Source organism: Nycticebus coucang, chromosome 5, assembly GCF_027406575.1.
Source record: "Nycticebus coucang isolate mNycCou1 chromosome 5, mNycCou1.pri, whole genome shotgun sequence".
NCBI lineage: Eukaryota > Metazoa > Chordata > Mammalia > Primates > Lorisidae > Nycticebus > Nycticebus coucang.
In genome coordinates, this window is record NC_069784.1 from 124,721,266 (window position 1) to 124,746,442 (window position 25,177).

General features: G+C 40.3%; 1 protein-coding gene across 1 annotated transcript in view; it reads left to right on the forward strand.

The window, feature by feature from the left end:
• Positions 1–25,177, forward strand: part of UST (uronyl 2-sulfotransferase) — a 316,617-nt gene that overhangs the window by 141,491 nt on the left and 149,949 nt on the right. The window contains exon 2 of the mRNA XM_053592529.1: positions 2,241–2,284. Coding sequence (XP_053448504.1) covers positions 2,241–2,284 — 44 coding nt within the window. The remainder of the gene's footprint in view (positions 1–2,240; positions 2,285–25,177) is intronic.

The following is a 25,177-nucleotide window of genomic DNA, read 5'->3' on the forward strand; positions in this document are numbered from 1 at the left end:
TGGTCTAACTGATAAAGTTAAAAGGTCTCACTGCCATTAATAAATGTGTAGGGGGGGAAATCAGAGATAAAGACTTAAGGGTGCTCTGGGGTGGTCCCGCGGGGCTGTTGAGTGGTCAGATTTGTGTTGTGTTTTGAAGGCCAAGTTGATAGGACTTGTTACTGGGTTGGTATGTATGGCACAGGGGAAAAAGATGGATCAAGGATCACTCCAGGGCTTTGGCCTGAAAAAAGGGACAAGTCTGGGGGAACGGACGTGTTGTGTTAGCCAATAAGGAAATCAGGGGAGACAGAAATTTGAAGGATGGAATCGGAGCGAATAGAATTCTGTTTTGGACAGGGGACATGTGAGATGTTTAGACTAAGCTGGGGTGCGAAGGAGAGGTTGGGTAGCTGAGCCTGGAGTTTGAGGTGCAGTGATTTATTTAATTCATTCCTTTTTAGGAATTTTTAGACACTTTGGTTCTTGCAGCAACTTTCAGTATTTTAGAAACATTTTGTTGTTCGGGCTTTCTTTGATCCTTGAGGTTGGTACCTGGAGAGCACATTCCTGTGATGAGCAGATGGGAGTTCTTTGCAGCTGCACTGTGCTGGGATATTTCTAAATAGTTTTTCAGACTCACCCAACTGTTTCCCTGAATTCCTTCACACACATGCCCTGTTTCTTAAGTCTTGTAGAGATCTTATTTTTCATTTATGCATGTTCAGCACAATAGTTAAGATCTAACAAATTGCTAATCATGTTCATGTTTAAAAGGTTCTTGAAAATAGCCCCATGATGAGCATGCCAGGTGTTGGTATTTGAGGGTCTCGCCCAGTAAATCTGGACCTGGCTGTCTCTTTACCACATGTAAATGGCCAGTTAGAGTACAGTCATTGTGGACATCAAGTGGGCTGTACATCAGAAGACTTGAAGAAAAGGGGACAGATGATGACTCAGTATGGAAAAATCTATCAGCCAAAACTCACTTATTTATTATGTTTGGACACTTGCCCCCAGTTGAACTGTCCCTGCCTTAAGTTGGGCTTTCTCCTTTAATTCCAATTTCTTAAGTCACTTTTGCTTCCTACTGTCAAAAGCACCTTTTATACACTCAATCTATGGCATTGATGTTATTCTTTGATCTACTGCTCTCTGTAAGTGTTCTTACATTTCCAATATTTTCTGTGGTTTGTTCCATTAGCAAGTCTGGTTATTCTTACTTCTTGGGCAAAGACAATTTCCCCTACACTTATTGGATAGGAGCCTCTGGATTATGCTGATTGCATCTTGGCTCGCCCAGGTGATCAGATGTCTCCAGGTGGTAATGTGTGCAGGGTGCAGGGCCTGGGCAGCACAGAAGCCCAAGATGGCAGGATGCTAGGTCAGCCATTCAGATGGACAGATGCCTGAACACACTCTGGAAAAACCAGTCTTCCCTCCTCTCTGAAGTTTAACAGCTATGTGACTGTGAGCAAGTTGCTGAGTTTCTCCAGGTCTCTATTCTCTCCTCTGTGAAATGGGGACAGTTCTAACCCACCTTCGATGTTCACATTAGATGAATGAATACTCGTAAAACACTTAGCAGAGTATTTGGTAAATAAAAAGGGAACTCAGTAAACTTCAGTTCCCTTTCAGTGCCCTCTGAATCCTTTCATCTGGAAACAATAATCATGTACTCTGAAACATGTTAAGAAATGCCTTTCACCGAAGACAAGTCATGCTAGGCTGAAAAAGAGAAGAGAAATGGACAATTTTAAGACAAACTGGAGAAAAAGTGTGAAGGGGTTGTCAAAGAGTGGTTCCAGGACCAGACTCGGCATGACCTGGGAACTAGTTAGAAATGCGAATTCTCAGAGCTACTGAATCTGAATTCTGGGGGCAGCGCTGGTTAGTCTGGGTTAATCCACAGAATTCTGATGTGTGCTAAAGTTTGAGAACCAGTGGTCTAGGGGGTAAATGCAACAGATCCTGGGTGAAGAGTAATGGTATGTGTTTCTGCATGTGTATACGTGTGTACAAACATACCCACGTGTGTAGAATGTATGTAACTGCTGACACTATTAACCACACTGGTAATATCAGCAGACTCCAGCCAAACTGGTGATTAATTACTTTTTTTTTTTTTTTGGTTTTTGTTGTTGTTGGTATGGTTGTCTGAATACCATATGATGAGAGTGTTTATTTTCAGTGACTTTACACTAAGTTCATTGTGTATTTAAAAAAGATGATTCATCACCTTTCTTCTTTTTATTTTCTAGGAAATTCCACATACTTAGATGACCACGGGCCACCTCCTAGTAAGGTAAGATCTTTGTGCACTAACGCCCCTTTTCCTGTTAGCTGTACTTACAGCCTCTGACTCTAGTAGCCCCTGGGCCTCCAACAACCCCAGCCAACTCTCTTCTGGCTCTACATCATTCATAAGAAATAGTAGATGACAGATGTCAAATTAATCTTTGACTTGTAATGAGGAAGAGCATGAAGATAACCCAGATGATGAGGGAGGAAGAGCCATTATTGAGTAAGTGGCTGTAGCTGCCCTGGCATCAGAGCCTTAGACTGATTTCAGACCGTGGGCGGCTTCTCCTGTGTGCTGCCTCTTTTTCACTCGCCTTGGCATCGAGGTGATGGCCACACCCAGCCTTCCCGTGCCTGCGAACCTGAGTCACATCTGCCCCCTTCTCCCTGGCTTGCCTGGGTTGGGATACTCCACCTGTGGCCCAGCCAGTTGCCTCTCTAGGCTGCTGTGGCCTGGCCTGTGTGTCCCCCTTTGCTCTTCCTATAATCAGTTTTGCCTGGCTTTTAAGGGACAGAAGAGTCCATGACCACTGTATACTTTATTGAGCTCAATGAAAACAAAATGCCAATCTGCTGAAAAAAGAGAAAAAGAGAATGAAATGATCAATGTATATAAGAAAAGGCATGTAATGCCAGCGTCTATTCTTAATTCTAAACTTAACTCCTTTGTCTTTTTTTGAGAGCAACTTTTTTTTCCTTATAGGAAATGATGGGGATAGTTGATTGGTACTTAGGAGGGTTTGTGCTGATTATTACTTTTACTTTAAGAATTTTCTTTCTGGCCTGTGAAATCCTAAAGTGTGGGTACTAGTGCTCCCGCTCCCCTAATACCATGTTTTTATGTGTATAATGTGCATATTTTTGCCTAAATTTTTGAGGGAAAAAATAAGGATGCACGTGATACCTGGGTAGTGTGGCTCAGGAGCTGGGAAGCCCAGCAGGCCTCCCGGAGCTGCTGCAGCATCCTGTCTGGGCTCGCTGGGTGTGTGGGGTTCCAGTCCAGGTGCACCTGGGATCTTGTAGAAATGCACTGGAGCAACCTTTGCCAAGCACCACTATCAGGGAAGGGAGGGTGTTGGGGATGGTGAGGCAGGCTATAGTTGTGTGAGGTGAGGATTGAGGCCCAGCCACATGGAGGGGGCAGGGAACCCCATGCAGACCCCAGGGACCTGCCTGGCTGCCTATAGGTGGCATGGCCTCAGAAACCCCTGCCCTGGTGGCCATACATGTGGCTCCCATTGTGGTAGAGAGTAAAGGGCTCCTGGGACAGAGGGAAGGGGCAGCCTTCACAGAGTGGGCAGCTGTGGGAGGGCACAGTGATCTGTCTGTTTACCAGGAGAGAGCTGTCCTCCCCAGATGTCTCTCCTGGCCGAGAGCCAGCCACTTTCTCAAGGAGAGTTTTCCTGAAAGTTTGGGCCATAAACTTCAGTGCACATTATACGTGGGAGTGCATTTTACATGGCAAAAATATGGATTTGATGGTTTTCTTAGTTTTTGACCATTTAAAGTGATGCCCACACAGTGTAGTTGTAAGTTACATGGTGAAAAGATAATCAACCACCAACCTTAGGGGGAAATTTGCCCTAGAGTCAGTTTGGACAACTACCATTTGGGAGCGTGAGCTTTGCAAAAGTTTTTTGGGTTCAACACTGGTTCTGCCACTTTCCAGCTGAGAGATTTCGGAAGAATTACTTTATATATATATGTACACTCATACCCTTTTTTTTTTTTTTGGAGACAGTCTCACTATGTTGCCCTCAGAAGAGTGCCGTGATGTCACAGCTCACAGCAACCTCAAACTCTTGGGCTTAAGTGATTCTCTTGCCTCAGCCTCCCAAGTACAGGCACCTGCCACAACACCCAGCTATTTTTTTATTGTAGTTGTCATTGTTGTTTAGCAGGCCCAGGCTGGGTTCGAACCCACCTGCCTCTGTGTATGTGGCCAGCACCCTAACCACTGAGCTATGGGTGCCGAGTCAAATTACTTAATATTTTGAGCCTCAGTTTCTCATGTACAAAGTGGAACTAAAAATACTATCTGCAGCAAAAAACTAAAAATATACCTACTGTTCAATCCAGCAGTCTCACTACTGGGTATCTATTCAAAGGGAAAAAAAAGTTATTTTATCAAAAAGACAACTGCACACACCTGCTGCATAATTCACAATTACAAAAATGTGGAATCAACCCAAATGCCTATCAATTCATGAGCGGATTAACAAAATATGGTACTTACTCAGCCATAAAAAGGATGAATTGATGCCTTTTGCAGCAATCTGGAAGGAAGTGGAGACCATTATCCTAAGTGAAATATCTCAAGAATGAAAAAACAAACACCAGGAGTACTAATAAACTGGAACTAACCAATGAGAACATATTTGCTCTGAGGGACGTAAAACTTGTAGGAAATCAAGCAGAGGGGAGGGTGGAGGAGGGAAGGAGCAAAACCTACCTAAGGGGCACAGTGAACACAATTCGGGTGATGGGTGCACTAATAACTGTGCCTTAAGCAGTACAGAAGTGATCCATGCAATAAAAGCGTTCGCACCCCTTAACATTTTGAGATAAAAATTACTACTCACAGCACAGGATGCTAACAGGATTGAATGAGCTGATGTATGTATGACAAGCACTCAGCACTGACACGCAATAAATATGAAATCAACGGCGGCTGGTGTTGCCTAGACTGGGGTAACAGAATGGTTATTGATGAGTGACATGGTAGCATTTATCACAGTCATTGAGTAGCTCGACTGCTTAAATCACTGCCTGTTTATTGAGTGCCTGTGATCCCGCAGGCACTAGAAATACAAATGAGAAACAAAACAACAACAAAAATAACTTCTATACTGGAGGAACAAAAGCACATAGTGGATTATGTGCCCTCTGAGGAGAAGGACCAATTCCTCAATGCACAGAGAGGTACGTCATAACAATTCATTAAATTTCACTGGATTAGACCACAAAATCCAGAACTTGAATCCAAATTAGGCTTCCCGGCTTCCATCCCAGGTTCTTCCCCCTAGGCCAGTGTTCTCGAGCTTGCATCAGAATCACCTGGAGGCTTCTTAAATCCCAGATTGCTGAGCCCAGCCCCAGAGGGTCTGACTGAGTAGGTTTGGGCCCTGGGAATCCAGAATCACCTGGAGGCTTCTTAAATCCCAGGTTGCTGGGTCCAGCCCCAGACAATGTGACTGAGTAGGTTTGGGGTGGGTCCTGGGAATCTGCATCTCTAACCATCTCCCACGGGAGGCTGATGCTGTTGGTTGGAGCCCACAAGTGAGAACCTCTATTCTAATGGCCATGAATGCAAAAGGAACCATTTCCCTAGGTATTGTCTGTGTTGTTTTCACTTTAATAGCCTAGAGAGAGAGCTAGGGCTTATTATACAAAGTGTATTTATTAGTGTAATGATGACTCACCATTGTAAGTTTTCTTGTAGTGAAAACATGTTTCTTTTGGTCAATAACCTGCCAGGAGGGAAAATGGAGGGAGGAGGAGGGCAGAAGGAGGGCCCGTTTGGTTTCTTTGCTAGTGACTGCTCTTGCCTCCCAAGTGGGGGCCAGCGAAGCCCTCCCCACCCCCTACCCTATGTCAGGGAAGGAAATTGCATGACTCTGTCTATGGAACCCATCAGCTGTTTGTCTGTGGCTTTGTGGGATATTACTTTGGGGTCTAGGCTTGATCAACAGGGTTTCACCTGGTTGGAAGTTCCAGGTGCACTTTCTATTAAACTGGCATTTTTGACCCTTTTCCTGGGTGGTCCAGGTGAATCTCCCTGCAGGCCTCCCCCGGCCAAGTTAGTCGTCCTGCCTGCCTTTTTGCTGGTGGGGGCCTAGGTGAGTGTTTCCTAGGGTCACTCCCGATTCTGTGGCGGGCTCTGCCCCAGCTGTGCATCTTCTCCCTGCCCTTGCAGTCGGGTCTTCAATCCCCCTTCCCTCCTCCAACCGCAAACTAAAGCTCCCTGTGCTACACAAAATGATTAGGTTAAGAAGATTATTTTAGACCAATTTCAGAGGAAATGCAGTTTTATAAACTCTTTCCCAAGTTTGAAAATTGTGAATGTAATCTCTTTAAATCAGCAGACGTTTATATAACACAGATTCTTTCCCTGTAACTGTATTTTCATTATCTAGGATGGGAGTAGCAAAAACACTCTTGATAGTCTAAGCAGTAGCCATAATAATAATAGGAAGCATATAAAAATGGGTAAAAATAATACGGGTAGGTTAACATCTTTTCAGCCGTGCTTATTGGTTCTGGCAGGATGGAAATAAATCCCAGCAGGAGTGAAGTCAGACTTCCAGATGAACGTCCCTTGAGTGCCCCCTGAGGTGGGGCCTCAGTGGTTTAGGTCTGTGGGCCACTGGCTTATCCAGGGACATGGTGGCCTCCCCCAGGGTAAGGACTCACACATGTGTGGCCAAGACTTGAGTCTAGACCCATGTTTTTCATATTTGTTTCGTACTCAGAAATAACTGTTTAATGCCAAGACTGAAAGAGTTCTGATCTAGATAAAATAAAAATTTTAAACCCCTGAAAATATACTGAGTTTACAGGCGAGTTCTCATTTTATTAAAAGTTCAGTTTCACATTCCGTAAGTACTAGCCATTTGGGGAATAGGGTCTGCCACTCAGCACGTCCTGAGCCCAAGTCCTCATTCTCTCCAGTACTTTCATAAGCAAAAGGCAAATGTCTCTGATTTTTGCTTGTTTTTAAAATCCACTGGAACCACTTCTTTTTTTGAGCTAAGCTATTAATTTAAGATTCTCTTTTGATTGTCACTTTTTACTACTAACGTTGTGTGTTCACAGAATGCAGGGGTTTACAATTAGAGCCCTGCTAAGAATGACCACATAGGTCTCCAGCTAATGAATAGAAAGATGTTCTTGAGTACAAAAAAAAAAGCCTCAAACTTATGATAGCCCTTTCTGTAAAATTATATGTGTATGTATATATGTCTATAGAGAAAAGCCTGGAAGAATAATAGTGTTTCTCTGGGTGGTAAGATTTCAGGAAATTTTTGCCCTATTCCTTATACTTTTCCGTATAACTTGAATTCAGCAAGTAATGCATGCTCAGTCTAAAAATTAGAAAAAGGGAAGATTAAAGTGAAGTTTAAAAGGCGCAGTGCTCTGGCCTCTGGGGCCTCGTCTGCAGTGTCCACAGACACACACCCACCCCCCAGCAGCCTGACCTCTCAGAGGGGTGGGTCTCTCCCTCCTGGGCTCTGCTTCACGCGGAGTGTGGGTACCTGGTGTGAGCTGTAGGCATCAACAATGATGAGTTCTGATGGTAATAAATAGGATGTGGGTGTCATTCCACAAAGATTACATTCCTAAATGCAACAGATAGGAGAGCTATGCTAAGCACCTCAGGGATAATAAAATCACTATCTGTAGGGGCGGTGCCTGTGGCTCAAAGGGATAGGGCACTGGCCCTATATGCTGGAGGTGATGGGTTCAAACCCAGCCCCAGCCAAAAACTGCAAAAAAATAAATAAATGAAATCACTATCTGTAGCTGATTGTATCTACCTTTTTCTATGTGTCAAGTACTATGCTGAGCACTTTGGATGCAAAATTTAATCCCTATAAAATTCTATAAAGAAGGACTCATTTTCTTAATCCCTATTTTACAGATGAGGAACCTGGATCTTCAGAGAGCCTAACTAACTTGCTAAAGCTTATGCAGTTAGCATGGGACTTGGGATTCCAGCCTAGGGCCCTGTAGCTCTAGGGCCCATGCTTCGAGCCATTTCAAGTAATTTAATTGGAAATACAATAACTTTATTTCTGGGGTTTTACACTTTTAAATGTATTGTCTTATGTTGATTAGTACAATACCCCAAAATTTAACCTTCAGTATGCCAGGAAAAGTTTACCATTTAGGTTCAAAGGACATTTAATTTATCAATCTAGTGAATTCTTTTTTACTTTGACTTTATCTATTTCCTTCCAATCACCTCTTTATGTATACCGGTCTTCAGCAACTGACCATTTTTCATTTACAAACTGTATATAAAGTAAATTTTGGTGTATAAACATCACAAAAGGTGAGGGAAAATGGTTCCATATCCATTTAGCACAACAGGATGATCCAGGTTCTTTTCATAAAACACCATTTGAGGGAAGTTCTTCCTCTTAAATCATGGTGTAAGAGTACCATATTCTCTGTTGTCCTTAGAAATAATATGGTTCACTTACTGATTCTTTTTTTTTTTTTTTTTGGTGGTTTTTGGCTGGGGCTGGGTTTGAACCCGCCACCTCCGGCATATGGGACTGGCGCCCTACTCCCTGAGCCACAGGCGCCACCCGCACTTACTGATTCTTGTGTTTAAGAGCTAGTCTAGGATATAACCACCTGAGAGTTATAGTCTGAGACTTCAATTCTGTGATCAGTTTCTCCGTCACCGTTAACGTGCTAAGTGCTGGGGTCTGACTTTGGCATGCATCTCTGATTCCTCCCCAGCCGTGAAACTTTCCCCTCTGTCAGTTTTCTTCTCCATGTCATCCTAGGAAGGAATGGAAAATTCTAAATTTCCCACTCTATTCAACGGAAGTTAAAAGCAAACTGCAAAGATGGTATCTACAGTCTTCTTTTATTATCTTCCAAGATGTTGCAATACTCTGGGTAATGTAATAAGAAATATGAAGGTGATGCAATTGTGACAGTTTATTTCACTGATAATTCATTCCCCTGGGCCTGCACTGTTGAATGTAGTGTCTCTTCAGTTCGTGTGGCTATTTAAATTGAAATTAATTAAAATTAAAAAAATAAAAATGTACTGTCTTGGTTGCCCTAGTCACACTTCCTATTCTCCGTAGCCACTGCGAGTGGCTACTGAGTTGCACAACACGGAATAGAACATTTTGATCGTCACCCAGCAGTCTTTGGAACGGCAGGGTTCTAAGCCATTTCATTGTTCTTTTATCTATTACTTAAGTCTTTTTCAAGCACATTTGGAAATAATTTGATGCATAATTGATGGGTAATTATCCCTACGAGGATGAAATAGTAACATGTTTCAAAATATAGAAAAAATAAAATCACTAAGATCCCATAATGCCTCTGAGATTTTTTATTTTATTTTTTGATTTTCCACTTATAATTTATATTTTGAAATTTTTTGTTATTGTTTGGGATTCCTGGAGGGTACAAAGAATTAGGTTACCCTGATTATGGTTGTTAGGTAACGTTCCTCTGGTGATGGTGTCCCGCCTGCCAGAGGTGTGCCATACACTGTAATCCCCATCTCCGTCCCTCTTCCCCTCTCCCTGATCCCTCAGGGTTCTGAGATTTTTTAAAAGGGGCTTCTGGACCCATGTGGTAATTGCAAAGTAGAATGAGTTTTATTCTCTTTATTGAAAAAGGCATATTTTCTCTTTTAATTTGGAACATATATAAGAAAGAATTGAGTCATAAAAAACTAAAATTAAGTCCAGTGGCTACTGATAACACGGAGGGTTATGATGACTGCTGATAACCTATAATTGTATACAAAAGCACTTTTATATATAAAATAATATTTATTATTTAATATTAACAATTCCTTTTTAAAGTGGATTTATTAGAAGAGGCCTTACAGTTTATTCTGCTGAACAAGAAATCTCCAAATCATTGAGAAGTATAATATTAATGGACATAGTATCTGCGTAGTGCCTCGCAGTGTCTGGCAATGAACCATTGTTCAATAAAGGTCTCTCCTTACCCACATCTCTCCTTACCCCACATTCCCTTCAGTACAAAGGATCAGGAAGACAAAGAAATTGAAGATAACCTCTTTCATCTAATAGTTTATAATCTCTTGTAAGGGTTGATGGAATGAAAGACTATGAGGGCATGAGGTTCTGTTGTTGACATTTCCTTAAGTCTAAACGATCCTATGCAGATAACCACTTACGTTTTCAGGTGTTTACTCTGCACCAAATTTTTCTTGGGCTCTGGACTGGGTGCTGAGCTTTATAAAGCTGCACAAGGCACAGTCCCTGCCCTCCAGGAATTTAACATTTGGTGAAAAGAACTGTCTAGTGGACAGGTCCGTTTGCTATGCCAAGTGGGCTGTTAGGACAAGGATGAACGCTGAACTCAAGGAGAATGCAGGGGGTTCAACCTGGCCTCTGCTCCGGGGGAGAGTCCTGAAGGTGGAGTAGGAGGAATGGATTAGGTCAAAGATGCTGGTGGAGGGGAAGAAGAGGGCAGGGCCTCACTACTAGGGTTTAAAGAATGGTGAGTGGAAAATGGTGATGAACTGCCTTGAAGACTTGGATTTAACAGAAAAGAGACCATGTATGCAATAATTATAGAGTAGCAAAAATTGCAGAAAGAGACAGGAGTGATCAGTCACACATTCAGTTTTGAATGGTATTATGGACTGAATTGTGGCATCCCCCAAAGATACAGTGAATCCTAACCCCAGAACCTTGGAATGTGATCTTGTTTTCTTATTTGTAAATAAGCTCTTTGTACAGGTTATAAAGTGAAGACGAGGTTACCCTGGAGGAGGGTGGACGCTAAATCCAGTATGACTCAAGTCTTTGTAAGAAGAGGGGGCTTGAGGCATTTCAGGCATGGAGGCAGAAACACAGCGAGAACTCCGAGGAGGCAGGTGGGGGCTGTGCCGCCGTGCGCCAGGGTATACCGGGGGTTGCTGGCGACCACCAGACCCAGGGGAGAGGCACAGAGCCAGTTCTTCCTATGAGCCTCCAAGAAGGAGCCAGACCTGTGGACCCCTTAATTTCACACTTCTGGCCTCTTGAGCTGTGACAGAATAAATTTCTGTTGTTTTAATCTACCAAGTTGGTGGTACTTTGCCACGGCAGCCTGAGAAATTAATACACATGGGTTGAGGTTAGTATCTTCAATCACCAGAGTCACAGTCAGTGTTCTGCCCTGTTAGGCATTATTTGGTTTGATTTAATAAAAAACATTGAAACCATTTTTGGAAGCCTATCCTCAGGATAACAAAGGTACATTATCTTTTTTTCTTTTCCAATATTCAATACTACTCAGGTTTTATTTTCCCAACTTTCCTTTGTCACTCTTCTTTATAAATTCTCATGTTTTTAGCTGTTATTTTCCCCAATAGTCTCTCTAATTTCTTCTATCTAACATTCATTTCTACTGTTCAGTGTGTTGCTTTATATACAAACATCATATTGTATTACATTATGTTTTTCTCAGAAAAGGATCTCAGCTCATTTAAAAGAAAGTTGCTGAAGGGACATGTTCCATTGCCGCAGTATGGGGCAGGGACCACGAGGGCAGCAAAGAAAAGTGGTAATAAAATCTGTGGCCTTTTAATTATTTTAGATTAATATGGGGTTACATCCACTTAGGTGACATGGTTTGCTTTTGTAATGTTAAAGACCAGGGCGTAGCTGTGCTCTTCGCCCAGGGAGTGTGCAGTATGCCCGTGCAGTGTACCCACTGGGTGGGATTTACCCAACCCCTTCCTCTCCTCCCCCTACTTGAATTTCATTGAGTTATTTTCTCACGTGAACATGTAGTCATCAATCTGCTGTTTCTAATTTAATACTGAGTACATATAATGGTTGTTTTTCCATTTTTTGTGGTACCTCCCTTAGAAGAATGTTCTCCAAATCCATCCAGGTTGTTACAAAAGAGACTAGGTCTTCATCTTTTTATGGCTAAATAGTATTCCGTGGTGTACATATACCACAGTTTATTAGTTCATTTACCTGTTGAAGTCACCTGGCTTGTTTCCACATCTTTGCAATTATAAATTATGCTGTTATAAACATTCAAGTTTAAATGTCCTTGTGGCAAAATGTCTCTTTCTTTTGAATAGAGACCTGGTAATGGGATTGCAGGATTAAATGGTAGATCTACTTTTCATTCTTTTAGTTGGTTCTTTAGTTCTAGTAATGGGATTGTGGAATCCCAAGGTCTACTTTTCGTTCTTCTTAGGTAGTTCTTTTAGTTCTGGTAATGGGATTATAGGATAATATGGTAGGTCTACTTTTAGTTCTTTGAGAAATCTCCATTCTTCTTTCCGTAGAAGCTACCCTAGCTTGCAAATCTGTTGCCTTTAAAAGAATTACATCACTGTTGCTGCAGAAGACTTCTCAGCCCAACATTTAACAACACACAGTCTCTAAGAGCAGTTGTGTTCTGGGCAGTGCCTGTGGCTCAAAGGAGTAGGGTGCCGGCCCCGTATACCTGAGGTCACAGGTTCAAACCCAGCCCCGGCCAAAAAAAAAAAAAGAGCAATTGTATTCTTGTTTCTGTTTTGTTTTTCCTCTTTGAAGAACTTTAAACTTGGAGACACAGTAGTGGAAACATGTTTAATGTTCTATAGAAAAGAAACCAAGGTTTCCATTTGTTGCTTTGAGCTTAAAGAAGAAAATCCAAATATCTACAATTAGTCTACTGTGATTACTAATCATAGACACTTGTAGGTAAATTACTTATTAGGAATACATTTGCTTTCAAATTGCTTAGCCAACCACTGGCCAACGTAGAGAAGATTTTTGGACCCCCAAATCCCCATCTCCCTGAGGGCAGGACTGCCTGATTTTGTGTGTGTGCGTACTTGTCTTTAGTCAGAAGCCCCTTTACTTGGAAGAGGGGCTGAGATTCAGGAGAAAGTGGATTTCTTGTTACTATCCCCAAAAACCTCAAACCATATTTTTCAGGATACAGATGTGGGGCCATCCACCTTGTTTTCCTTTTGTCTATTAGGAATTTGCAAGAAGCAAATAAACCTCTGGCCCAGGATTGGGTTGTGTGTGTGTGTGGGGGGGGGGGCGACCTGTCTAGCATGCTTCCTGGTTCCTGAAGACATTGCTGCTGCCACCACGGCACTCCTGGCTTTCCCGCTCCGCATCGCCCTGCTGTACATAACATCCAAGGTGGCAAACACCCACACTGTCTGACTTGTCTTCGGAAAGCAAAGTACGGCATTCTCAAGAAGTTTATGATACCTTCTTATTTTTATCTAAGGCTTCTTTGGAGCAAAAGTTCTTTATTTTTTATTTTTAAATTATTTTTTATTATTTTAAATTATGGAATATTCCATAACTTAAAAATGGTGACACTAATAAAAATGAACACACAGTATACCCCAAGTATATGTGTGTTCATCCCTTACATTGAAACATGGTTCCTTCTGACCTTCATGTTCATTCTTGGTACCAGGGAGGCTGGGGAGTATGGATTTTAGAATCAGACCTAAAATCCTGTCTATGTGATTAGTTGCCCTAGAATTAGTATTACACTTTTACCTCTTCAAGCTTCAGTTTTCTGTGTCTATAAGAGGCTAGTAATGTCCACCTCTTAGGGTTGTGAGGCTGAGATAGGATAACTGGAAAGCACTTAGCATGATGCCAGACACACAGCCGGTAAGCCCCAGCCGTGGGTCCTTGGTGCTATAGCTGTTCTAGTTATAGCCTTTTACAGCCTCTGCTATAACTCAGAGTAAGACTTTACAGTTTGCTTTGACTTAGAGTGAGCCTTGCTCCCAACCCTCTACCCCCACCCCTGCCTCATTTTCTTTGGAGTTTTAAAAGCAATTCCTTGCCAGTGGGCATACCAAATGCCAACCTCCAAACTTAGAACGTTAGGTCTCATGGTTATCCCTCCGGCTCACCCTGTGGGCTAGTTCAGCACCCTGAGCAGGGCCTTTTACAGTCCCTTTTGCCCTTTTGTTTTCTTAAGCATATGGTGTTCTCTGTGCCCAAACCTGACTTTACTCAACGTCCTTGTAAAAAAATAATCTTACAAAAGTGAAGCTACCTTTCCTTTTATGGAAAAATCAATTGCACTGGGTAAAATAGATTTGTGTTTAATGATTCATGATAAATGCAGGTTTAGAGAAAGGGAGAACTAGCAAGACAGAATGAGGCTTGGCGTTTGGAATCAGTTTCATTCTGATGAACATGACCTTGAAGGAATTCCATCTACCCTTTCACTTTTTTTTGATCATTGCAAGTGAAAGGACAATTAATAACTTGAATATTTTATTTTTAAATGATTCTAAGAACTTCTGAGCTCAGTGTGTGCTGTAAAGAACTTTATAGTTTGGCATTTGGTCAAAGATGGGTAATTAATAGTTTATTAGAAGGTAAAAGAAAGGGAAACAAATCAACCTCACATAATAGAGTTATTGTTTCTTATGCCAAAGTCGTCCTTGTTTTCACTTCACTCTCCACACTCATCGTGGTTCTTAAACTAGTTACATGGAAGTGTTTGGCCCAGCTAGTTGTCTTTTGAGGTTTCAACTTCCAGTGGAGATCTGTGTCCAAGTTCAGATACAGTACCTCTAAATTTATCAATTTTATGAGCATCTAAATGTGTCTACTCTTGCCCAAGAAGAACACAATGAATCCATTTCTTCCTCAGCAAAAGTGCATCTTACACTTTTTTTTAATAAAAAAAAAAAATTCTGTGAAGCCACAGGTTTAAAAATATGTGGTTTATGTAATTGTTCTTTCCTACGCTACTCCCCCAGGGCCAGTTATCATTGATAAGATGTTCTCCAAACCGTACCCAAACCAACACCCGTTACTTAATGGGTTGTTGGGATTGGACTGTCTTTAACAAAAACAAAGACCTCAAATGAAGCATGAAATTTTGAAATTGCACATTGTTGTTGGAAAGCATATTTAATCAAGACACTGCTTTAGTGATTTAAGAAAACCCATGGCACCATTCTTTGGCAGAGAAATAATTGCCTGAGGGTTCTCAAAGTTATAGTAACTTAATCATTTTAGCAGCTCCCAATGTAGTTCCCTAATGTTTTTCTTGTTTATGTCTTCTGTGATCATAGAATTGATTTTTTTTGTTTTTAATACTTATACACGCTATTTTGATTTCATTTGTTAAGTACAGAAAGTTATAATAGCAGGAGAAAAATAATCACCACAATACCACCAGGCAGGGACAACGCAAATGAATAATATTTTATAACCCCGTCTAGTCTTTATAGCATATTAAGAATCTTCAAGCCTTATTTGTCATTTGTTGCAAATATTTTGTCAGTCCTTGTATGTTTAATCAAAGTATTACACATACTTTAAAGAACCTAATGGCTTATCGCCTGGTTACGAAAAACAGGAGCCCCAACTATGCCCTCTACATCCCATCCTGCTCTGCAGAAATGGTTACTGTAAACTCTTTTAAGTGGTTCTTTAGTCTTAACTCTCATGTCTTTGGATAAACTGCTTATGTTGATTTTAACTCAGCTTTGGGAACTATCTGTTGACATCCTTCTGTGGAAGAGGAGGATTTAGCTCTTCCTTGGCAGCTAACATGCCCCACTCCCCCCAGCCCCCTTCCTGGTCTCCCATCCTCCTAACCTGGGTGGATTTTATTGGGGCTACAGTAATACCCAGTAATTTTTTTTATTTCAGTGGATTTGGGGCATACAAGTATTTTTTGTTACATGGATGAATCGTATAGTGCTGAAGTCAGGGGTTTCTGTGTACCTGTAACTAGAATATTGTGCATTGTAGCCAATAGGTAGATTTTTATTTCTCGCTCCCTTCCTTCTTAGTTTCCAATGTCCATTATACCACTTTATGATCATATGTACATATGTGCTCCTTGTTTAGCTCCCACTTATAAGTAAGAACTTACGGTATCTGTTATTCCATTGCTGAGATGCTTCACCTAGGATAATGGTCTCCAGTTCTATCCAGTTGCTGCAAAAGCTATCATTTAATTCCTTTTTAAGGCTGAGTAGTACTCCTTGGTATATATACCACATTTATTTGTCCCCTTCTCAGTTGATGAGCACTTAGGTTGAGTCCGTATCTTTGCATTTGTGAATTGCACTGTGATAAACATAACTAGTGCAGATGTCTTTTAATGTAACGACTCCTCTCCCTTTGGTACCCAGTAGTGAGATTACTGGATTGAATGGTAGGTCTACTTTTAGTTCTTCGCAGAATCCCCCTTAGTAGTTGTACTAGTTTATATTCCTACCAACAGTGTATGAGTGTTCCCTTTTCACCAACATCTATTGCTTTTTGACTTTTGGTTATTCTGACAGGGGTAAGGTATCTTATTGTGGTTTAAATTGGCATTTCCCTGATGATTAGTGATTCTGAGCATTTTTTCATGTTTTTTTGCCATTTGTCTATTGATTAGTGATTCTGAGTATTTTTTCATGTTTGTTGGCCATTTGTCTATTTTTTGAAAAAAATCTGTTCATGTCTTTTGCCCACTTTTTGATGTTAAAGTTTTTGTCCATTTTATTCTAGATTCCAGTATTTCTGTTGAAAATATTTAATTCTTGATATTTTACCTGAAAATCTGAAGCCTCCCTGTGGAAGCTTCTTATTCCTAGGGTTCTGAAATGGAATGATTTTGTGCAGACTGTGTGTCAATTTTCATGTACTATTCCAGATCCATGGTGGACCATTCAATCCAGAAACAGATATCCTGTTCTGGGAAATTTGCTTGTTTTTGTTTTTTTGTTGTTGTTGTTGTTGAAGATTTTTTTTTTTTTTTTTTGAGACAGAGTCTCACTTTGTTGCCCTGGGTAGAGTGCCGTGGCATCACAGCTCACAGCAACCTGCAGCTCTTGGGCTTAGGTGATCCTGTTGCCTCAGCCTCCTGACTAGCTGGGACTACAGGTGCCCGTCACAATGCCTGGCTATTTTTTGTTGCAGTTTGGCTGCAGCTGGTTTTGAACCCGTCACCCTTGGTATATGGGGCCAGGACTCTACCCACTGAGCCACAGGCACTGCTGTTGTTAATGATTTCTTCCCTTACATTATCATTTTCTGTCATTCTAGACCTCTTCTTATTTGGATTTTAGAACTCCAAGAGTAGTTGTCTATATTTCTTGGTTTTGTTCCTTTTACTTTTCTTCTATTTGTTTGTTTTTGAAACACAGTCTCACTCTGTGGCTCTGGGTAGAGTGCCCTGGTGTCATCATAGCTCACAACAACCTCAAACTCTTGGCCTCAAGCGATCCTCTGCCTCAGCCAGCTACCCTTATAACACTCGACTAATTTTTCTATTTTTAGTAGAGATGGGATCTCGCTCTTGCTTAAGGTGGTCTTGAACTCCTGAGCTCAAGCAATCCTTCCCCACTGGCCTCCCAGAGTGCTAAGATTACACGTCTGATCTTTCTCTTTGGGTTTTTTTTTTTCCCTACTGTCTGAGTTTCTCAATTTTGTGTCCGAGTCCTTCTGTTGAGTTTCTTTCTTATTGTTCTCATATGTTTAATTTACAGGAGCTTTTTAGTTGTTGTTATTGTTCTCTGAATGTTTTTTATTATATCATTCTTTGGTTCTGTGTATTACATTTCTTACAAAAGATTATTTCTAGTGATATTATTATTTGGGGGTTGCTATTCTGAATGGGATATTTTTCCACTATATTTTCAATTGATGGTTGTAATATTGAAGAATTATTGATTTTTGGATATCATATAATGTCCTGTTACTGAACATTATTTCAGTAATTTTTGAACTATTTTTCTTTCTTTTCCTTGATAGAGAATCACATAATTGACAAACAACATATATTTTATACTTTTTATTTAATCGTGTTTCAAGATTTATAGCATTACTCAGAATAATATTAAGTGATACAAAGTCCATGGCAAGGGAGTGTGTATCGATTATCATTATATACCTTACATTTAGAACATGTACCTGGCCTTTTTATTAGATAATTAATATTTGTCAAGTGAATGAATGAAAGTTATAGATAGTTATAGTTATAGTTATATCTTTCTTTTGCTTAAAGTTTTAATATTAATATTATAGATGTTTTATCATTCAGTGTAGTTTTGACATTTACTTTAAGATACATATTCTTTATCATATAACCAATTAGTTTGTAGTTTTCTGAAAATATACAGTTTGGGGGGGAAATATGTTTCCTTTGTGATTGTGATCTTACACCTAGGAACGTGTATTAGCTTAATTCAACTCAAAAGCTAATTGGGACAGACATGTTGGAAAGTGTAAAAAGGCACTATTTATTAATGTTTGATTTGTCTTAATGTTTATACTGGTGACCTGGAAGAGGAAATGCTCTTGAGTTTGCAGGTGGCTCTAATCTTGGCTTTGGTCAGTAGTACTAAACCACAGGATTGTATGTTAAGGTTAGTGTCTGTCAGCTCTCACCCAGGGGCTCCCACTCAGTATAATGCTGCAGCCCACAGGGACTGCCAAAGCCCTGGGCATCCCCAAACACAGAACATAATTGTGTCTTGCACAGGCTGTGATTCATCTAAATCTGAAAGATTATTTTCAGTCTGAGTCAACAAAGTCTGGGAGAGGCATAATTGGCTGGAGAACATGCAGAAGGATGATTTTGGACAGTAGAAGGAAAGACCAAATTAATTATGATTCTTGTCAGGAAAGACATTGGTTCAGGAAAATGATTAGTCTTTGAGTGAACATAAAATTCTTCACCAAGGTCTTGAACACATCTCTGGTCTGAAATTAAATTGACCCAATGTCCCTGAAATCTTAAATATGATATATCAAAGACAAATTGAAGGATGTTTTGCTTCTTATAGTTGATGGTAAACAGCTGGACTTCAATTGCCCAAATGACAGTGCTGGCCACATCTATAAATCAGTCCCTATATAAGGTGAAATATATTCATGGATGACAACTCCACAATGGATTAGGCAAGGAACAAGGTTGTCTGGAGACATACCCTAATGTTTCAGAATTGATGTTCTCCAATCCAGTAAGATTATTCTTACTTTATAAATACCATGTGAAAATTGTTTTTCCTAGTAAGAATATTACTTAGTGGCTTTTGACTCCTACTGAGTGATCACTGATGCTTCTTACCAAAGCATTTGCAGGACTAATCCGGTTCAGATTACCCATCTTACAGGGCTTTGCTTGAACCCTCTGCCCCCTGTGGCTGCCCTAGCTGAAAGCTCAGTCTTGGGAACATATCAGAACCAGAAGTGTAAAGATCCTGATCCAAGGCCTGGCTCCCACTCTTACTAGTTCTTAGACTTGGCAGAACCAAATACTCTTCTTGAGTTATTTTTTTTTCCATTTAATGTTTTTATTAATGTTTTTCTCAATGTCAAGCATCATTTTTATTTATTTTATTTATTTATTTATTTATTTTATTGTTAAATCATAGCTGTGTACATTAGTGCAATCAAGGGGTACAATGTGCGGGTTTCATATACAATCTGAAATATTCTCATCAAACTGTTCAACGTAGCCTTCATGGCATTCTCTTAGTTATTGTATGTAGACATTTGTATTCTGCCTTTAGTAAGTTCCGCCTGTACCCATTCTAAGATGCACCGTAGGTGCGGCCCCACCCATTACCCTCCCTTTACCCTAACCTCCCCCCTCCCTTCCCCTTCCTTGGCCCTTTCCTCATAGTCTTGTGCTATAGTTGGGTTATAGTCTTCATGTGAAAGCTATAATTTAGCTTCATAGTAGGGCTGAGTACATTGGATACTTTTTCTTCCATTCCTGAGATACTTTGCTAAGAAGAATATGTTTCAGCTCCATCCATGTAAACATGAAAGAGATAAAGTCTCCATCTTTCTTTAAGGCTGCATAATATTCCGTGGTATACATGTACCACAATTTGCTAGTCCATTCGTGGGTCGATGGGCACTTGGGCTTCTTCCATGACTTAGCAATTATGAATTGGGCTGCGATAAACATGCTGGTACAGATGTCTTTGTTATATTGTGACTTTTGGTCTTCTTGGTATAAACCTAGTAAAGGAATTATAGTATCAAATGGCAGGTCTATTTTTAGGTCTCTTAAGTATTCTCCAAACATCCTTCCAGAAGGGACGTATTAGTGTGCATTCCCACCAGCAGTGTAGAAGTGTGCCCTTTTCTCCACATCCACGCCAACATCTCTGGTTTTGGGATTTTGTTATGTGGGCTGCTCTTACTGGGGTTAGGTGATATCTCAAAGTAGTTTTGGTTTGTATTTCTCTGATGATTCAGGATGATGAGCTTTTTTTCATGTGTTTGTAGATCATGTGTCTGTCTTCTTTAGAGAAGTTTCTCTTTAAGTCCCTTGCCCACCCTGGGATGGGATTACATGTTCTTTTCTTGCTAATATGTTTGAGTTCTCTGTGGATTCTGGTTATTAGACCTTTATCGGAGGTATAACCTGCAAATATTTTCTCCCATTCTGAGGGCTGTCTGCTTGCTTTACTTACTATGTTCTTGGCTGTGCAGAAGCTTTTTAGTTTGATCAGGTCCCAGTAGTGTATTTTTGATACTGCTACAATTGCCTGGGGAGTCCTCCTCATAAAATATTCACCCAGGCTGATTCCTTCAAGAGTTTTCCCTGCACTTTCTTCAAGTATTTTTATAGTTTCATGTCTTAAGTTTAAATCTTTTATCCAGTGAGAGTCTATCTTAGTTAATGGTGAAAGGTGTGGGTTCAGTTTCAATCTTCTACACGTTGCCAGTTTACCCAGCACCATTTGTTAAATAGGGAATCTTTTCCCCACTGAATGTTTTTAATTGGCTTGTCAAAGATCAAATAATGGTAAGTAGCTGGATTCATCTCTAGGTTCTCTATTCTGTTCCAGATATCTACTGCTCTGTTTTTGTGCCAATACCATGCTGTTTTGATCACTATCGATTTATAGTACAGTCTCGGGTCTGGGTAGCGTGATTCCTCCTGCTTTGTTTTTATTGCTCAGTAATGTTTTGGCTATTCAAGGTTTTTTCTGATTCCATATAAAATGAAGTATTATTTTTTCAAATCTTTAAAATATGGCAATGGAGCTTTAATAGGAATTGCATTAAAATTATATATTGCTTTGGGTAGTATGGACATTTTAACAATGTTGATTCTTCCCAGCCATGAGCATGGTATGTTTTTCCATTTGTTAACATCTTCAACTATTTCTTTTCTTAAAGTTTCATAGTTCTCTTTGTAGAGGTCTTTCACGTCCTTTGTTAGGTATATTCCCAAATATTTCATCTTCTTTGGCACTACTGTGAAAGGAATAGAGTCCTTGACTGTTTTTTCGGCTTGGTTATTGTTGGTGTATATAAAGGCTACAGATATATGGGTGTTGATTTTGTAGCCTGAGACATTGCTGTATTCCTTGATCACTTCTAAAAGTTTTGTAGTAGAATCCCTAGTGTTTTCCAGATATACGATCATATCATCTGCGAAGAGTGAAAGTTTGATCTCTTCTGACCCTATATGGATGCCCTTGATCGCCTTTTCTTCCCTAATTGCGATGGCTAAAACTTCCATGACAATGTTAAAGAGCAATAGAGACAATGGGCAACCTTGCCTGGTTCCTGATCTAAGTGGAAATGATTTCAATTTAACTCCATTCAATATGATATTGGCTGTGGGTTTGCTGTAGATACCCTCTATTAGTTTAAGAAATGTCCCTTCTATACCAATTTTCTTAAGTGTTCTGATCATGAAGGGATGCTGGATATTATCAAAAGCTTTTGCTGCATCAATTGAAAGAATCATATGGTCCTTATTTTTTAGTTTGTTTATGTGCTGAATTACATTTCTAGATTTACGTATATTGAACCAGCCTTGAGACCCTGGGATAAATCCGACGTGGTTGTGGTGTATAATTTTTTCGATGTGTTGTTAGATTCTGTTTGTTAGGATCTTATCGAGTATTTTAGCATCAATATTTATTAGTGATATTGGTCTATAATTTTCTTTTCTTGTTGGGTCTTTCCCTGGTTTGGGGATCAAGTTGATGTTTGCTTCGTAGAATGTGTTGGGTAATATTCCTTCTTTTTCTATATTTTGGAAGAGGTTTAGTAATATAGGTACTAGTTCTTCTTTAAAAATTTGGTAGAATTCTGACGTAAAACCATCTGGTCCTGAGCTTTTCTTTTTACGGAGATTTTGTATATTTGATGCTATTTCAGGACTTGATATGGGCCTGTTCAACATTTCCACTTCATTCTGGCTAAGTCTTGGTAGGTGGTGTACTTCCAGGTATTGGTCGATTTCTTTCAGATTTTCATATTTCTGAGAGTAGCGTTTCTTGTAGTATTCGTTAAGGATTTTTTGAACTTCTGAGGGGTCTGTTGTTATTTCATCGTTACCATTTCTGATTGATGAAATTATAGATTTTACTCTTTTTTTCCTGGTTAGGTTGGCCAATGGTTTATCTATTTTATTGATCTTTTCAAAAAACCAAGTTTTGGATTTATTAATCTGTTGTATAATTCTTTTGTTTTCAATTTCATTTAATTCTGCTCTGATTTTGGTTATTTCTTTTCTTCTGCTGGGTTTGGGGTTGGAGTGTTCTTCCTTCTCCAGTTGCTTGAGATGTCCCATTAAGTTATTAACTTCCTCTCTTTCCGTTTTCTTGAGGAAGGCTTGCAGTGCTATAAATTTCTGTCTTAGGACTACATTTGCAGTATCCCAGAGGTTCTGGTAATTTGTGTCTTGATTGTTGTTTTGTTCCAAAAATCTCTTAATCTCGTCCATAACCCATGTATCCTTCAGCATAAGGTTGTTTAGCTTCCATGTTTTTGTATGGGTGTGCAGATTCCTGTTGTTTTTGAGTTCAACTTTTATTCCATGATGGTCTGAGAAGATGCAAGGAATAATTTCTATTTTTTTAAAAATTTGCTGAGTTTAGATTTGTGCCCTAGGATGTGGTTCTTCCTGAGTTTTGTTTTCCTCATTTATAAAGTGAGAAGTAGTGATTTCCCTGTATTCTTCACATTCATGTTTTTGTGGAAAGAAGTCAAGGTAGCATTTGTAGAAATGCTTTGGAAGCGGTGGCTGTGTCCTGATGGGGGAAGATGGAGTAACCTGCTTCCTGAAGCTCTGAATCCCCTTCTCAGGTCCCCGACACCTTAAAATGATCCCAGAGTGGCCTGCTGCTCATGTGGGACATGAGAGAAAAGTGAGCAGTATGGACCAAACCAACAGCAGCCCGAGAGCCAGGGAAGGAGCATGTGGAAAACAACTTTAAAAACCTTTGCACGGTTCCTTGAGCATGTCATTCTCTGCTACCATGGCTTAATTTTGTCCTCGAGGAATATGTGACTTTAGGATACCCCCTTCTCCAAAAAAGAAGGTAGCCTTGAGCTCCTATTACATATCATAGTGTGCAAAACTATGCAGTACCAAAAATGTCACTTCCGAGCTTATAATGTCTTATAACAATAGCTGGCACACATCACTGTATGTTGTACTGTTACCAGTATGTTATATATATTTTTTTATTTTTATTTATTTTTTTTTTTTGTAGAGACAGAGTCTCACTGTACCGCCCTCAGGTAGAGTGCCGTGGCGTCACACAGCTCACAGCAACCTCTTTACTCTTGGGCTTACGCGATTCTCTTGCCTCAGCCTCCCGAGCAGCTGGGACTACAGGCGCCCGCCACAACGCCCGGCTATTTTTTAGTTGCAGTTTGGTCGGGGCTGGGTTTGAACCCGGCACCCTCGGCATATGGGGCTGGCGCCCTACTCACTGAGCCACAGGCGCCGCTCTCTCTGACTATATTGTTATTCCTTACAGGCATAGAATGTGTTTTATTCATCTTTTCTCCCTTAATGGTTATGTACTAATTATATGTACCTAGAGGAATCCTTTCATCTGACAGCTGTAAGTACTCTAGTCAGTGATGTAAGCTCTACCCCGCGTGACTGGACGATGCGTCGCTGGGTGGCATGGTGCCGTAGGACACAGGTCATCCAAGATGATCTGGATGGGGGGTGCCTCTGGCCCAGAGCCACCTCTCTCCCTGACTTTGATCCTCATGCCTCTCCCATTTCTTTCTTGCTTTTCAAAACCAGATGCTTTCTTTCCCTTGGCCAAAAAGAACATGCCAGTGAAGTGGTATGTGAAGGCATTCATAATGGGAAAAGCACAGAGTGTAGTTTTATGAGGATTTCAGGTCCTTTGATTTAGAATATGATTCTGTGCTATAATTTAACTGCATGATGGGTAAATATGTCAAAATAGGCAAGAATGAGCTGATCTGGGCCTGCCATCTGTGCGCTTAGCACATAGAGTGTCAGAGCGATCCACGTGATGTTTCTAAAATTTCGCATTTGTTGAGGTACAAGCTGGTCACTGAGGAAGGATGTTGTTAGCATGATTGTCACTGTAGTGTTGTAGTTGAGAGCCCCACTTCTGAAGCTTAGTGAACCTCCATTCAGATTACAACTGTGCCTCTTACTGACTGTGATTTGGGACAGATTTCTGAATTTCTGTTATCCTCAGTTTCCTCATCTACAGATGATCCTATTTGGATGGGTTGTTGAGAGGATTAATTGAAAGGAACCATGTAAAATTCTTAGCATGGGGGCCTCGTCTGTCCTCAGTTAATGAATAGTGAGTCAGTTATTGGCATGGTATGTGTTAGTGGGTTTGCCGTGAGCACGTCTGTGTGTGCAGATAGAAAGGGAAATCTCTGAGAGTGAGAGCAGTAAGCAGAGTTTGAGTGTTACAGGCCTTTGAAAGTGTGTGATGGTGTCATTTTACGTTATTCTATGTCGGTTAACCACAGATGGAATTAAAGCAAGAGTGATGAATATATTCTATTGCAGTGAGACAAAATAATGGACTTTAATGTATGCACAATAAATAATGTCTTAGAGATAAAGCTCTGTGTATGGTAGCTTTGATAGTTTCATTCATATTCCCTCTGGTCAGTAGTGGAATTAATGCTATTTTAAGTATACTTTTGAACTATGATTATCCAAACAAAACAAAAACAGTACTTTATTGAAAGTAACTACATTTAAGATTATAAACTCAGTATATTGCAGACTACAGCTGGGAAATCACTCTGAATTAGATCCCACAAGGAAATAGCATTCCAGTCACTAAACGTGACCCCAGATCTCAAGGACTATACATTGTGAGGATGCCATGACTAAAGTGACCCCAGATCTCAAGGACTATACATTGTGAGGATGCCATGCCATAAAGGGGAAGAGGCACCTT